A 16100-nucleotide genomic window follows, 5' to 3' on the forward strand; every position below is an offset into this window, starting at 1 on the left:
CAACATGGAGCTCATGATGCAGCTGACGATGATAGCACTGAATGATCCCACCCATCGCCATCCGCCATTACATAGTGACCAATCACAGCAAGCAACCGCAACGCCAGGAAGCTCTGTCTGCTGACAGTGACGAGATGTAGCACAGCCCCGTGACAAAACCAAGTCCAGAGACTCTGCAGATACAAACAAAGAAAAGTTCTGATAGTTTACTTCATTTTGATCTACATAGAGATGCACGTAATTAAAAAACGTCTGAAACCAATTATCAGAAATCAATAGGCTAGAGTAAAGCAGGCAAACACAAAAAGGTATCCTGCTCTGTTGAGCTGAAATGCATTGGTCTGCAACACATTTTTTACTTTACCCGTGGCCATGAATTAATAAAGGCTTTTTAACTTTTGCGAGGTACCAGAATGCCTTGGATACCTTGTTGTGTGTTGTGTTTGCCTACTTTACTCTTCAGAGGACTTTTTTTAATCAAGCAATAAACACATCTAGTTTATAATTTTCATCGTTTCATTCCACCCTCCCCAAAAGAGCACCTGTTTGCTGTTCAATTTTCTTGAGGACCCACGCAGAGCTCCTATCGTTGATGTTTTTTTAAATAGTCACATTTTTGATTCTCTTCAGCCTTATTCTGGCTGTACTGAAGTTTGTACCTATAAAACACTAACTAAAGATGGCTGACCTTTTACAAACAGCTTTTACATCGGATGTAAGTAAAAAGGGGGTTATACCAACACATATCTGTTTAGCTGCTGCTCTGTCTGTCATGTTTATGTGTTGTTGCTGATGGACTGGTTTGGGGGCCGAGGCTTGTCAGGGCTGTCTCTGTGGTTCTGGTCGGTGTGAACAGCAGCGTCAGAACTGCTCTGAGCTTGTCTACGGCTTTTTGCCTGATTCAACATGTAGAGTCGGCAGCAACCAGTCGGGGAGAGAAATTACTTTGATTGGCTCTCAGTCAGCAACTCGGGTCAGGAGAAGAAAAACACAAGTGATGAAGGAAAATATAAAAGTGAAGAGGGCATGCACAGATGTTGTTTTTCATGTAACGTCAGAACTGTCTCTTTAGCTTCAGACATTTTTTCAAGTCAATTGTTGCTATCAGTTTGTTGTGAACAGAGTGACTTTTCCCCCCCGACAGCTGAGGTCAGAACATGACGCAGCAGTTGGTTTTCGTCGCAGCTTGTTCTTTGTTGTCAATTTGGTTCGACCAGCCTTTACACAAGAGAACTGCAACAGAGCTTCAGGTAATATTCAGCTAACATTAAGGAAATATTCAACTACATACAACTAACTTTCAGCTTATAGTTGGATAATAGTCATAACTGGTAAATAATTCAAGCTGGTTAGAGGTTAGTTGGTTAGAGCGTGGTGCTAATAACGCCAAGGTCGTGGGTTCGATGTTTTGGGGCGGCAGTAGCTCAGTCTGTAGGGACTTGGGTTGGGAACCGGAGGGTCGCCGGCTCAAGTCCCGGTGCAGACCAAGCATTGAAGTTGGTCTGGTAGCTGGAGAGGTGCCAGATCACCTCCTGAGCACTGCTGAGGTGCCCTTGAGCAAGGCACCAAACCCCCCTCCCCACCACCAGCTCAGGAGCGCCCACTGTGGGCCGCCCCGTCACTCTGACATCTCTGCCTTAGTGCGTGTCCATAGGATCCTGTTTGTGTGCATGTGTGCATGTGTGTATATACTTCAGCCTATGTGTGTGTTGCATGACTACAGAGTGTAAAAACTGAAATTTCCCCTTGCAGGGATCAATAAAGGTAAATCTTAATCTCTAGTGGTGAGGACATAAACCTCTTGTTTTGTCACAAACTAAACACAGAATAAAGAGAATCACTTCAAGACTCTGTTATAATGAGAATTTTAGACAGAAAGACAGATTGTTAATGACAGATGGAACCGACACACAGAAAGATACTGACTGCTGTATGTTGTGAGGCAGAATCTCAGTTTGAATCCTCTCTCTGTTTGACTGCAGTTGATGACTTCTGGTTGGCTGCAGCCCAGCTCCACATGACCCCGGCCACGCCCTCCGCCAACATTACAACCAAAACACTGGAGACAGCCTCCTGACACACACACACACACACACACACAAATCTTTATCCATTCCTCATTCACTAATTTCTGCTGTTAGAATCGAGATAATGTAAAAATAAATAAATTTAAACATGTAATAAAATACATAATAATGATGTAAAGCTGTGGTAGAGGTTTGGTGGCACACAGGTCTGTAAAGGTCAAAGGTCGATGCCAGAAGCTGAGTTATCTGCTCATGCTAACCCTGCATAAAATTAACATTTAGACTGAGAACAGCTGCAGGTCACAAAGTAAAAATAAACACTGTGAAATAACAGTCGCATATGCACTGCAGAACACAGGCTGGGTTCACAAAAGTATGATCGTTACTTTGACTTATTATTGATGAACAGAAGTAGTGCACTGTTCTTAAAATAACAAGAGTTTATGAAACGGTCACCAATGCACACATTATTTGTGTAGAGACAGAACGATTAAGCAATTTGTCTGACATTTTAAAAGATAGCAGGCAAATATGAACATAAGTATACAGTATATGGTATAGTTCAAAGGTGTGTAATAACTGTGACTGTCTTACCTTGCAGACAGATGAGAGACAAAGCAGTGAGACAGCAGACGAGCAGCTGAGAGAGCAACATAATGAGACTTAGACTGAACTGTAGCCGCTCGCTCTCATCCTCAATCTTACCACAGTGCCTGATTGGTGGAGACACTGCTCAGGGTATTGTTGCTCCTTAAACACATATCTCAAGACTGCACATCGCTAACTGGGCAATTTATAGGATTATGTGACAACATTAGACATTTTAATGAACAACATATTGCAATACCTTAACAACTACATAATTACTGTAATATGTTGTATTTTATATTGGACCAACTGTTTTTTTGTGTTTTTTTCTATGATCTCCTCATAGTGAAGTGGTTGCCGGCTTGCGGTGGAGGCTAGGTACTCTAGGTTGTTCCCTGCACCATTTGAGAGTACTAACACACAATAGTTTGCGCCTGTTTGTTGTGGTTGCCGATTGCTGAGAGGTCACGAGTAGTGGGTAAGTTGCACTCCTGAAACACTCCAGATGAATGATTGGCTGCCTCCCCTCTGCTGGCATCCACTCATTTCCCCTCCCAGTTGGTGATTTTAAGCGTCTTCATAACCAAAGAGCCTTACTTTATTGTAATAAACGTCGGAAACATCTTTCCACTTGACTGATCTCATTGCAGCCATAACTAAATCTACTCTCTCCAAAGACGCTTCCAGTCTAATTATTAACTAATTATCAATTTATTTGCAATTCCTTTTAGAACCGCGTCTCTGTGTTGCTTCAGGTTTTGACCTTTGTATGGTTGAGGTGTTTATATTTTCTGGGGTGAAACTCCCCAGGTGGCGTTGTTGAGTCAATTGGATTCTTGCTGTTGATTAGACACCAACCAATAGTGCCTTTGCCATGCAATGCTGAATCAGTTAAATGAGCAACTATTGATTAATGTCATTTCAACACCACTAATTAACATTATTGTAATTCCAGGTGTAATCTGTTTTGTAATCAGAGGTGCCCAAAACTTTTAACAACTAAATTCCGAGAAAACAGAAGTGCTTCTTATTGGCCCTGAGAATATTCGGACCAAAATCCAGCCACTACTCGGCTCACTAATCCTAAATGTTCAAAGCCACATTAGAAACTTGGGGGTCATATTTGACGGTGAACTAAGTTTTAATCACAACACCAAGAAACTGGTTCAATCTTGCTTTTATCAATTTAGGAACATCTCAAAGATGAGGTCAATTTTATCTTTTAACAACACAGAAAAAATGATTTTGAATGACAGGGACAAAGCACCCCTCTCACATCACCCTGGTTTTAGCTTCACTGCACTGGTTGCCCTACATGGTCTTGCACCTGTATATTTAAATGAGCTTTTAACTCCCTACAGCCCAAGAAGACCATCTATCTGAGATCAGCTTCCTTAGGCCTGCTCACCGTACCTGAGTCCAGGTTGAGGTCAAAGGGTGATGGAGCTTTTTCTGTGATGGCACTCTGGAACAGTCTTCCATTTTCTATCTGTTCAGCTGACTCTATTTCTGCTTTTAAATCCTGTCTTAAAATAATTGCTTACAGACTTGCCTTTTTAGCTGACAGATCATTTTATAAGAGCTCTGGTGTGCATATTTTAAATCTCCTGTTTTATTGTTTTTACCTTAATTTGTCTTTGGCTCTTTTAACATGGTTTTGTTTTAACTATATGTCTGAATTTGTTTTTTTCTGTGTGATAGTGTTAATAGTGATTGTCTCTTTTAAGTTGCTTTTGTAAAGCACTTTGTGCTCCCATCTCCAAAAGTGCTCTACAAATAAAGTATTATTATTATTTATTTGTATTATTATTATTATTATTTGTATTATTATAACGATAACTTACAGTAAGTTGTAATGTAGTGTAAAATAACAACAGTGAAGTGGTGAAATCGTCAGCTACAAATACGGCAATATACCTGCTGCTTTTGCTCTACACACTGTGGATTTGTGCGCTTGAATTGAATCGCCTAAGTTTTGAAACAATCCAGCTGCAAGATATGTCGAAGCCAGACACACTTGTAGCAAATGAGGGCCCTGTTTCGATGTGTGTCACGTTGTATGCCTGCTGCGAGCAGGTCGCTGATCCGATCTCCGCTCGTAGAAAGCAAACGCAAGAGACCAAAAGGAGTGTAGCCACACTGGGAAACCAAAATGTGTCCTTCTGTGACCTGTACGAAGGCAAGAGAGAAGAACTGTGGCTGGCCCTGCAGGCAGGAGGAGGAAGACATTTTTGTTTTGTTTATGTAAATACTCTATGTATCTATGATTTACTATTTATAGTTAAACTTACTTATAGGCCTCCCTTGAATCCTGTCAAAGTCTCGTAGCTGAGAGTCACTGCAATTCCAGAGAGAAGGACAGAAAAACGGTGTAAGCCCTCAGCTCGATAAATCCATGAGATTAATGGATACAGATATGTTTAGATTTAAAAAAAACAGTAGAAGTCACTTAATCAAATCCTTACTTTAGAGTTTGTAACTTTCTCATCAAAATGAAGTTTAAATAGTGGAGAGGGCCTATTTATAATGCAGTGCAATAGTCCCTGTGAGTTTTTTTTCTAATAGGCCTAATATTTAGCCTACCACTGCTGCATAAATGTATTTGTTAAATTTTACGAATGGAGAGGTCCTAATTTGAATTTACTTGATATACTGCTGGCAGTTTCGATGCATCAGAAAGACATTGTAACAGAGCACTGGTGGTGCAGTGGTTAGTGTGTGCGCCCTGGTCCTCCAAGCGGACCAGGTTCGAATCTAGCCTGTGGCTCCTTTTCCCACATGTCATTCCCTACTCTCTCTCCCTGATTTCCGACTCTATCCCCTGTGCTATCTCTCCATTAAAGAGATAAAGATAAAGATAAACTTTATTGAGGCACAAATAGCCCAAAAATAAATCTTTAAACCCCTAACCCAAAAGGAAAAGAAATGCATTGTAACCCAGGAAATCGTCATCTGTTTGTGTTGCTGTCCAGTGAGAACCACACACTTCTCATGAGCCCAGAAATCACAGCCAGCAAATAAAACTTGGGGTTAAGTAGTTTACTTATTTGAACTTTATCAGCTCTTTAAACTGTGATCTGTAAGATAACTAAAGCTGACAGACAAATGCTGTGGAGTCAAAAGTAGTTTCTTCCAAGATGTAGTGGAGTAGAAATATTAAGTAGGCTACCATAACATGTAAAAACTCACACCTTGATTTGTTCAGTAAGAACAGTATTTTAGTAAATTAATTTTGTATTTTACACAATGAATTTATGATGGTAATCTTGTATAGCCTACTTAAATGTTTGAAATAATTTAAGATGATGAGGACCTCAACTTGTGCATGCTGTGCGGGGGGAATGACAACATTAGCATCAAGGAACCACCAAAATGTGGAAATAATATCAAGGTTCATAATGACTGACCGACGAGCCAACTTGATAAACTCATCAGTAGGCAGCATTAAACCTGTGGTGTTTTCCACTGCACATTTTTCATGTCTCCTCCCTCCCACCTCCCCCACATTACACAGACTCTCATCCAGCCCCACAGTCAGACAGCATTACAGTAATGTGAAGGCTCAAACTGTTTTTATGCATTACATTAATGCTCACTGGACTTTTAATACTGCACCTTTTATATTTCTTATACTCTATTATACCTGTAATTAATTATTATATTTTATTGTATTTAAGTTAGATCTATTTTTGCTTTATTTCCTTTGTTAACTGTTTTTTTTGCACCAATACACCAAGACAAATTCCTTGGATGTGTAAATGTAGGCAATAAAAAATGATTCTGATTCTGATAAGGGACCTCAGCTTTAGCTAACAACATTTGATCATATCGATGAAGATCCTCTACAAGACAACTTTTAGTTTACATGAAGCAAGAAACATGAAAAAGTTTATCCGTGAACGATTAACCATCAACGTTTAGAAACACAGTTTACCTGCAAAACAACACACGGACACGATGGTCAGCAGAGAGACATGATCCCTGTGTTTTTCAAACCGAAACGTCTACAGTGGTACATGAACGCTAATGGGTGTTTTCCAGACGACAATTCGGGAAAGTAGTGGTAAAAGTTACAAGTTTGAACGACATTTAATGCGAGAAACACGAGTTTTAGGCCGACCGTGCTATTGAAAGCAGGTCTCGTCGACTCGAAAGGCTTTCAGAAGAAGGAGGAACAAAAGAAAGACAGAAAAGACCGTTTTTGTTGGTTTTGTCTCGGTTTTAAAACAGTTCATGACAGAGTGTGAAACTCAGTGTCTGCTGCTCCAGCTGCGATGCGGCGCTGCTGCCGCGGGGGGCGCTGTTTCACCACAATCACAATCATTATTTTTTATGATAAATCACAACTTTATGATAAAAGAAGGAACGCTTCACGAATTTGCGTGTCATCCTTGCGCAGGGGCCATGCTAATCTTCTCTGTATCGTTCCAATTTTAATAGATGTGTTAGAGAACTAACACAATACTTCTAAAAACCTTGTCTGAATATATAGGGCTATGTCCCATCACCTCCCTGACTCATGGTGGCTGCTACAAACAGTTAAACTGCTTATTATTAATACAGGACAACACTAGAGAGCCGCCTGGGCTGGGTGCTGTACTTTGAGTTTTGTACCTGTAGGCCTATTGGCCCAGTGTGACCCACTGTTGTACGACCCAAGGTGGTTCTTTTGGACATCATCAGTGTTACGAGGGCATGATGGGAAAATTTAGGCACATTAGGTCTACGTCACACGATAGGGATTGGATGGCTGTGCAAGCGGGAACAAAAGGCTGACTAGGCCCCTCCTCTGGCAGTCCTCCAGGACACTCTCTGGCCCCTCAGGGGTCGGTGGGGGTTGCTTGGGGTCAGAGTGTGTTGGTAGAGAGACACTATGGGAGATCAGGGAGTGGGTAGAGAGAGGGAGTGAGAGAAAGACAGAGAGCGACATGAGATACAGAGCCAGTTTGGTCTGGTTTTGCTTACGTCATTCTTCAAAACCGGAAGAGTTGAGAAACACTTCTCGCAGCAGGTCCTGGATCCTGCTTATAAAAACAACAGAAAATACAACACAACAGGAACCAAGAAGACTCATCTAAACTTCAACCGGGAGCTGTGTTCACTTGAAATCCTCCCATGTGGCTTAAAACAACCAGCAGACGTGTCTTTTTGGTCTGCTGCTAAATGCCTCTGTAACAACAGAGGATCTGGACTGAATCAAACAATCTTATTCTATTCTTTTGGTCTGCTTGCTGCTTCTGAAAATGTAACATCTGTATCTGATTATATGTCGGTTAAAATCTGCCATTAATGCCATTATTTTGTGTTTATATTATTATTTTGAGAAACCGTTTCCTTGCTCTTTTGTGTTCAAAATAGTACCTGCAGTCCCATCAAACCGCCACTAGGTGTCGCTGTCTGATCAATCTTTAGGGGGGGATTATGGGACGTCCCACTCCGGGATAGTAGCCTAACAGATAGAAAAGCAAAAAGGCAGTTAATACAGAGAAAACAACACACAAAGTGGCGTACTAAATAAACTCATAGCCGTAGCCTAGTTTGTTGTACACTAACTAACACCAGAGCAGACATGGCTCTCTGACAGCCCGCTCAGTGGTTAGGGAAAAAGCCGACCCAGCATTTTCAGTGACAGGCTAAATGAATGTGCATAATACACAGCCGAGACGCGTTTACATCGTAACATCAATCCAGTTAGGCTAAAGCTGTTGTGGTGTTTTGAAAATCTCGGCATACACTTTGACTCAGGCTATTTAAGTTTCTCCTTTTTTCGGTTCACTTTTACGGCTAGTTGTCAGGGTTACAAAACAGCCGAATTACGCTACCAAAATATTACAATAGCCTAACTTTCTGAATCTACATTTAACCTGTTTTAACTGGCACAATTGACTTTCATAAAATCTTTGCATTTTGTAGCCTAGGGGGGGGGGGAAATGCATGTAGGCTACGCCAGCGAAAATATACCAAAACACTACTAAAGTCTTCAAACTGAGTCCAATGTCAAAGGAGCGACTATGTTGCGTTGACTCACCCGCTTCCGACTCCACTGATCTGTTCTCTGTTCAAGAAAAATATAGGCTACTATTGCTAGATAGGCTGTCACACTAATCCATATATGACTCTGTAACCAACCTCACGGAGACGGAGATATAGCCTATGCAGTCGTCCTCTCCATCTAAAAAAATCAATTGCGCGTCTACACCATAGGTCTACACCCTATATTTACGGTAGAGCGTTTAGGCAACGTCAAGGATTTTGCGGTTCATTAACCCTTTCACGCATACTGGTCACTACAGTGGACAGCTATTAAAAAGCTGGTTTCTCCTAAGTGCACAGGTTTTGATGGAATGGTTTCACATCAGCCACTCCAGTGAACTTTAGCAAGTCAGCCCATACACTGTCATCCATTGGCCAGCAGTAGTAAGTGTACCAAAAAAATGTCAAGGTGGCCGATGTAACTCACAAATGCCATGTGGTTCAGGAATTTCATGCAAATCTTGTTATTCTAGAAGAGCCTTGCAGGTGATATTATTTTTAAAAACATCAAGTAACTGCAGCCAAACAGAGAGAGGATTCAAACTCTGCCTCACAACCTATGCTCACAACATACAGCAATATATGGGGCGCCGATTGTAAAGTTGCGCACACTACAAATAACAACAACATTTCTCCACATTTAGCCCTAAAAAAAACAAAACACTTTTTATTCACATTTAGAGAAATATTTGTGAACTTTGTCATATTTACTTTTGTGAATAAAAATGTAAGATAATTTCATTGGCAAATATAAATGTTAAATATTATATCTAAATGTTGAATGTTTTATCTTAATGTTAAATGTTATATATGTTAAAAAATACATGTCCTGATTCTAAATATTAGTATAGATTAATTTAGTGTAGATTGTAGAGTTGTGAGTTTATAGTATTTACAAAGTTAGTTGGAGGTTGTAGGCAGTAGATTGGTTGTTAGATCTTATCAATATTAGTTAGCTAGTGGCTTAGCTTTAATTGTAGGTTAGCTTTAGCTCGTAGTTTAGCACAGTGACTTAGAAACTTAAGTTAGTTGTTTGATTTAGCATTTAGTTTTTAAGAGTATTTGTTAGATAGTGACCAGGATGGGTCGGCAGTGTCTGCCCTGGCTGCAGTAGCAGCTCCGGGTTGCACAGCTTTACAGCGGACCTGGAAATTAGGCGCCAGTGGCTGACTGCTTTGGGGCTACCAGACCGTGATCTTCCGCCTACAGCTTGGTAGTGCAACCATCACTTCTCCAAAGATTGTTTTTCCAACATCATGGAAGTGGAACTGGGATTTTCTAAATTGGCCAACAGGAGGACAGTCGCAGCAGCTGCAGGTCCTTTGAATATTGAGGTGAGGGAATACATAGTATGTTGGTAATAGGCATTTTATTAACATCACATGTCTGCTTGGCTAATTTTATGGGGAAATAAACTGCTTAAGGTAAATGACCTTGGCGAAGATTAAAAAAAAAAGAGACATAAAGACATATTGGTGGTTATGGTTAACAGCACTAACGCTGTTGTGTCTTCATGTTCGCTCTTTTCCCGCTGCCTGACATTATCCTGCGGTCCTATAGATTCTGTCTATAAGCTGGTAAAGTGATGAATATTGCAATAATTAGGCCGTACTGTAACATTTTTCAGGAGAGCTGGTTAGTATGCTTGGCTGGTAACATTCGCCTGTATCAGGGATGCGAGCACAATGCACACATCAGCTCTTGAGAAAGTTTACACTTGTGTTTCCCTGTTTTAAGGGATACGTTCGTTTACTATCATGGTCAGTAACATGTTTATCATACTTTGTGCAGGTCGTTTTTCATCTTTGCGCACACACAGAGGGGTTTGTGAGAGGTCTAGACTTAATCAAATAAATTGAAGTTCAACTAGAGACGCGCTGCCCAGCTCCTTTGCTCACAAATTAAAACTGCTCACCACCAGGTTTATTTACTAAACTGTATATCAGGGTTTTCTTGAAATGTACTTTTAAAAATATATATATAAATATAGCTGAAGTGCTCTGATAGCGCCGCAGATCCACTCGTCACCGGTCCCTCACTGCTCTGTTTATTAAAACTCATAAAGTGGTCGTAGGAAACTTGTGAACTTTATATTTGTTGTCTATTGAAGTGTAAAAAGGGTTAATACTCTAAGTGTTAATAATCCTGTTAATAAGCATGAGTATTATCCAAACAATAGCTGGGATAAAGTAGAATGGTGATATAGCACATGTTCTGTTTCAGCCTAAACTGACCAGAGGTGATCTGTTTGCTGCTCATTTGTAAAAAGTTTAATCTAGAACCCCCTCTCTCTCTCTGTGCACAGCTCCTCAGTCTCGGACTCCTAACAGAAGTGTGTCATGTGAGACTGGCACTTTCATGGCTGTTCCTGAGGCTCTGGCAATCCCCGATGGTCCAAGGGCGAGCTCCACCCCAGTCAAAAGAGTCTCAACTCAGATACTCTTATTGTGTATCCTAAATATAAACATGGGGACTTCACTGCCCACTGAAGAGTCATCCTACTTCAGGTAATTTGTTTTTTAGAAATATGACTGGCATCATTATTAATCTATGGAAAATTGTGTTATAACTCTAATTTATCTGTACACTGAAGGCTACATTTTTTGGCAGGCAGTAAGTTCCTGTCACCCCAAGTGAATACACTTCAGACTGCTGTGTACTGCCTGGTTGCAATCTTCACATGGACGACGGCGTCTGAGACATGAACAATTTGTCCTTCAAGCTGCACAAGCTGCACAACACCAACTCCAGGCGTTTGGTGTCTCTTCCCTAATGTGCTTATTCATTTTGCTGTTTTTATTTTTGATGGTTCTTATGAAATACTCCTGATCAATCACAGACATATTCAAAATCAATTGTAGTTTATAATTTAAACTGGGAAACGGAGCGGAGTATGTTTTACATCTTAAAAAGGGTATTCATTGAAGCCCCTCCCTGATTAAAAAAAAAAGCTATCTCTGACAGTGTTGTATTTCTGTCTCGTCTGATGCGGGTGACAACACAAGACGGGATGACCACCCTGATGTGCTGGCCCAGGTATTCCCAGCACCACTGCACAAAATTTGGGTATGCCAGGTGTCTGTAGGAACTGTGAAAAATGAATATAACAAAATAATGGTAAGAATTTTTGCAGTGCTTTGTCCTAAATGAGAATAATTTGATATACTCCAAAGCAAGGATAATGAATCACACATAACAGGTGTCGCAACACTTCTGATAATACTTTCTGACTTTGTAAACTACACGTTATGAATAAAAATATTTAGAAACTATTCTCTGTATTGATTTTGTAAAACTGACCTATTGCGATCTGGTGTCTGCATTTCACTTTAGAGCTGCATGTATGTCCCATACACAGCCTGCAGCACAGAGGGGTTTATTTGTGTGTGAGGGGCAAACATTATATCATGTTGCTGCAGAAGGAGTGAGTGGGCGTGTCTTACCCCCCCTCCCTCTCGAAGTTGATACATTGACATTTTAAAGGCATTTTTTTTTTAAATTCCAGGGTAGAGCAGTACACCTGAAAATGTGGTTACCCTTTAACAGGCCGGTCAGGACATCTGCATTATCATGAGAGGCCTTTGGGGGCGCAGCAGAGCAACAGAAGCCAATAACAAACACCTGAGACAGAACTGAGGAAGAAAGTCAGCTGTTTCTCTGTTTGTTGTTGTCTCTCGTCTAGTGATTGTTTCTTCCTTTAGCCCGTGTGGAACGACTCAGTTTCCATGGCGACTCGTCGGCTTGTTGAGGTCTATTTGGACCTCGTGTCGCAGCCCTGCCGAGCGATACACATCCTGCTCAACTGCAACAACATTCCGCACACGGTCCGCAGCGTGGCGTTGAGAAAAGGTGAGCAAGGATACTAACTGTCTACTAAGTCGTCGGATAACTAGTTAACTATTAATTTGTTTAGACAAATAAACCGATATGAAAGGTGGTCAGTAAGTCGCATAAGTTTACAGTTTTGTTACTTTCTGCTTTCCGCAACAAATCACCTCTGCCCTGAAGACCTTTGACCCAGATCACATATATGGTCACTGCAAAAAAAACCTTATTTACTTAAAATGCGGGTTTCTTTTAAGATTTACAAATATGTTATGTTCTTGATAATCAAACCAGGTACAAGTTAAATGTCCTTCTGACTATTTCGGCATATAAGGAACCTAAAAAGCAGTGTTGTGATTCAATAATATTTGCCTTTAACAAATTGTATTCGTCAAACAAGTGCGTGAAGTGGCAGACATTTTTAGTCGTATGATGACCAGCGTACAGGTAGGCTATTGCTAAATCTGGTTGACGTTTATTGACGCTGTAATTTATGCAGGAGAACAGAGGACTCCAGACTTTACGAAGTTGAACCCTATGCAGAAAGTTCCTGTCATGGAGGACAACGGCTTCGTCCTTACTGAGAGGTACAGACACGCACAGGGATTTGAGTATCCTATGTTGAAGATGTTTTAGTGGTTATTTTCCAAAGATTTTCAAATACCAACACCTTGCACTTCTTGTCCTGTTGTTCTGCTGGATCTGACTTTCTGTGTGTGTGTGTGTGTGCCGAAGTGATGCTATCATGAAGTACCTGGCCACCAAGTATGACATTCCGGAGCACTGGTACCCCCGTCAACCAGAGAGACGAGCCAGAGTGGACGAATACACAGCCTGGCATCACACTAACACACGACCCCACGCTGCCAGAGTCTTTATACTGGAGGTAAATGAATATATACTGTATATACACACACACACAATACTTGAGATGATCCAGATTCATGTATTCCATAACACTGCCCTTCAGTATTTCTCCTCCTCCCATTGTTTACCTTTTGGTGATTAGGTCATAACACCTCTTAAAGTTTCACAAAGCAGATCATCCATACCTTGTGTATGATTTATAATTTGGCTCCAACACCTTGAAAGAATGAACAACATGGATTAGAGAACTGATTAGTCAGTAGGTATTCATCAAAGATCGTACTCAATCAATTCCGATTCTCGATTCTGTTCAAGTCATGTGTATCTTTGTGAAAGTGTAAGCGCCACAATTTTTTTTGGGCGTTGCTGAAAGTGTAGCATGGGGTAAGGTAAAATGTATCGGTTACAAATAAATACAGTTTATTTGCTCTAGTCTGATTGCAGTCACAGTTTTTTGTTTTGACGTTTTAACTTTGAAATTTGTATTTTAAAGGCAGGCTTGGCAGGTTTATTTGTATAGCACATTTCAGAAAAAAGGCATTTCAAAGTGCTTCACACAAGACTTTAAAAGCATCACGACAAAGGGTAAATAAACGCATTATAAGACAAGGTTTGAAAATGTTTAAAAGAAGCCAATAAAAAGTCAAGAGACGACAGACTAAACACAGCTAACACTGTAGATTAAATACAATAAGTTATCAAACACGAGGGTAAAAGTCACAGTACAGTACCATATAATCAGAGAAAGGTGATGAGATCCAGCACACAAACATACCCACACAATAAATACATTACGTATTCACAATAAAAAAAATGCATTGACCAGTTTAAGTGAGAAACTCTCCATTCATTTGTCCCAGGTGCTCCTCCCAGCTCAGACAGGCTCTCATGTTGACGAGGTGCGTTTGAATCGTGCTCTCTCTCAGCTCCAAGACACTTTGGACAAACTGGAGTCCATGTTTCTCCGCCGACAGCCTTTTCTCTGCGGTGATGACATCACTGTGGCCGACCTCCTTGCCGTCTGTGAGCTCATGCAGGTCAGAGGCTCTGATTGGTCAAGACACTGATTGATGTAGTTTGCCAGTTGTTTGTCTATCTGAGCGTGATCCGTGTGTCCCTCTGCAGCCTATGGGAGGAGGAAGAGACGTCCTGCAGCAGCGTCCTCAGCTGCAGCACTGGAGGAGCAGAGTTCAGTCCGCCGTTGGAGAGTCCTTTGACAAAGCGCACGCTGTCCTGTACGCTGTCAGAGACCGCCGCGAATCCAAGCTGTGAAATCATCACAGGGGGACGGCTAACAGAAGTGACACAGGAAAGCAGGTCCTGATGAAGTAGAGTGACAGGGTGATTCGTTTGGAAACAAAGAGAGAAGGATGATGGTAATGAAGATTACAGGTGATGTTCAGGTGTTTGATCTCTCCTGTGGACTCACTTCTTCTTGATTCAACCTTTAATCAGTAATCGGAGAGTAAACCAGAGTCACAAGCACGTTTCCTGCATAATCAGATTATCAGATGGTGTGTTTTTAATCACTGACTTATTTTATTTTAAAAACATGCCCGACTCACTTAAATCTTTGAAGCCGTTGAAGAGTAAAAGAAAATCAAATACAAGATAAAACATAGGCTAAAATACAATAAGCCATATTGAACCGAATAAAAAATAACAGTGCAGTAAGAGAAGCATAGAGACTTTTTAATTTATCGTGTGAGTTAGAAGCTTTGATTGAGCAGAACCTGCTGTTTGTTTGAAGTCTTTGAATCATAAAAAAAGGAACGCTGGTTCTCCAGGTTTTGTCTGGACTTTGGAGGCAGAGAACAAAACTGAGCCAAGACCAGCTGAGGGGTCTGTGGCCTGTTGCACAGCTCTGTTTAAGTTTTGTGTTAAGATTGGGTGCAAAGTCTACATTAAACCCTACGTTCGGTTGAAACTAAATCAGTTAGTTTGTAACTTATGTTGTGTCATTGTTTGGTTGCACCACAGAGACGTAAAGCTCATCTTAACTAGTAGAGCGTAGCACCCAAACGAACCAAAATATTGTTGCAGAAATGATAAATTCTGTTTTTGGTTCATGTGACCAATCAGTTAAAAACCTTTCTCTCAATGCAGTGCTTATTGAAGGGTAACCTTTCGTGCCTAAGTATCTCTGCACTGACAAATGTCTGAAATTAACATCCGTTAACTGCCATTAATCAACAAAATGTCCGTAGAATAAAATGGCACATAATGATTTGATGAAAACCAATTTCGAAACCCTTCAGCATTAAAAAATAAAATGATTTTTATTGAGATTTACGGGGATTGAGTTTGCCAAAAAACAAATCATGATGCAGGTATGTAAAGAAGTAAATATGCAAGCTTTGTTAGGTGTCAAGAGAAGAAGACAAACACTTTTCAAATGCTTGTTTGATGGATGGAGGTCGGTTCATTTCATGTGCCTTTCAGGTAGTCAGTGAAACTAAACGCGAATTAGCTTAAACAACACGGCGTGAAGCTGATTCATGGCTCAAGTTGAAATGTTTGATCTGTATTATGGATTGTCAGCTGCACTTTTATCCATATGTGTTTATTGAGATCAATAAATCATCATTGGATTACCAGTGATGGGAGTTGGTATGTCCCACACGGACTGTTTCTCCTGCATACACCAAAGCCTGCTAATATGTGATTGGTCAATACAGCTCAGACTACAGTACAAATGCACTACAAACGTAAACCAGAGCACTTCCATTGTGGCAATCCAGACCCTGGTCTACAGACTCT

General features: G+C 40.7%; 1 protein-coding gene and 1 non-coding gene across 2 annotated transcripts; one reads left to right on the forward strand and one right to left on the reverse strand.

Annotated features, from left to right (window-relative positions):
• Nucleotides 1-6969: 6969 nt before the first annotated feature.
• Nucleotides 6970-7075, reverse strand: LOC132975042 (U6 spliceosomal RNA). Its single transcript, XR_009673216.1, has one exon. It is a non-coding gene; the product is annotated as a U6 spliceosomal RNA (small nuclear RNA).
• Nucleotides 7076-12243: 5168 nt separating this feature from the next.
• On the forward strand, nt 12244-15953 carry gstt2 (glutathione S-transferase theta 2). The gene is made up of 5 exons (XM_061038236.1): nt 12244-12497; nt 12973-13060; nt 13209-13359; nt 14201-14377; nt 14466-15953. Exons 1-5 carry the CDS (start codon nt 12374-12376, stop codon nt 14610-14612), a joined length of 687 nt encoding a protein of 228 aa, XP_060894219.1. The 5' UTR covers nt 12244-12373; the 3' UTR covers nt 14613-15953.
• The last annotated feature ends 147 nt before the right edge of the window (nt 15954-16100 follow it).

Source organism: Labrus mixtus, chromosome 5 (assembly GCF_963584025.1).
Source record: "Labrus mixtus chromosome 5, fLabMix1.1, whole genome shotgun sequence".
Lineage (NCBI taxonomy): Eukaryota > Metazoa > Chordata > Actinopteri > Labriformes > Labridae > Labrus > Labrus mixtus.

Bases quoted from the DNA above. Each gene is read 5' to 3' on its own strand.
- gstt2 (XM_061038236.1), top strand. From the start codon at position 12,374: ATGGCGACTCGTCGGCTTGTTGAGGTCTATTTGGACCTCGTGTCGCAG. The intron at 13,061-13,208 runs GTACAGACACGC...TGTGTGCCGAAG, and splicing joins GGCTTCGTCCTTACTGAGAG to TGATGCTATCATGAAGTACC. The intron at 14,378-14,465 runs GTCAGAGGCTCT...GTCCCTCTGCAG, and splicing joins CCGTCTGTGAGCTCATGCAG to CCTATGGGAGGAGGAAGAGA.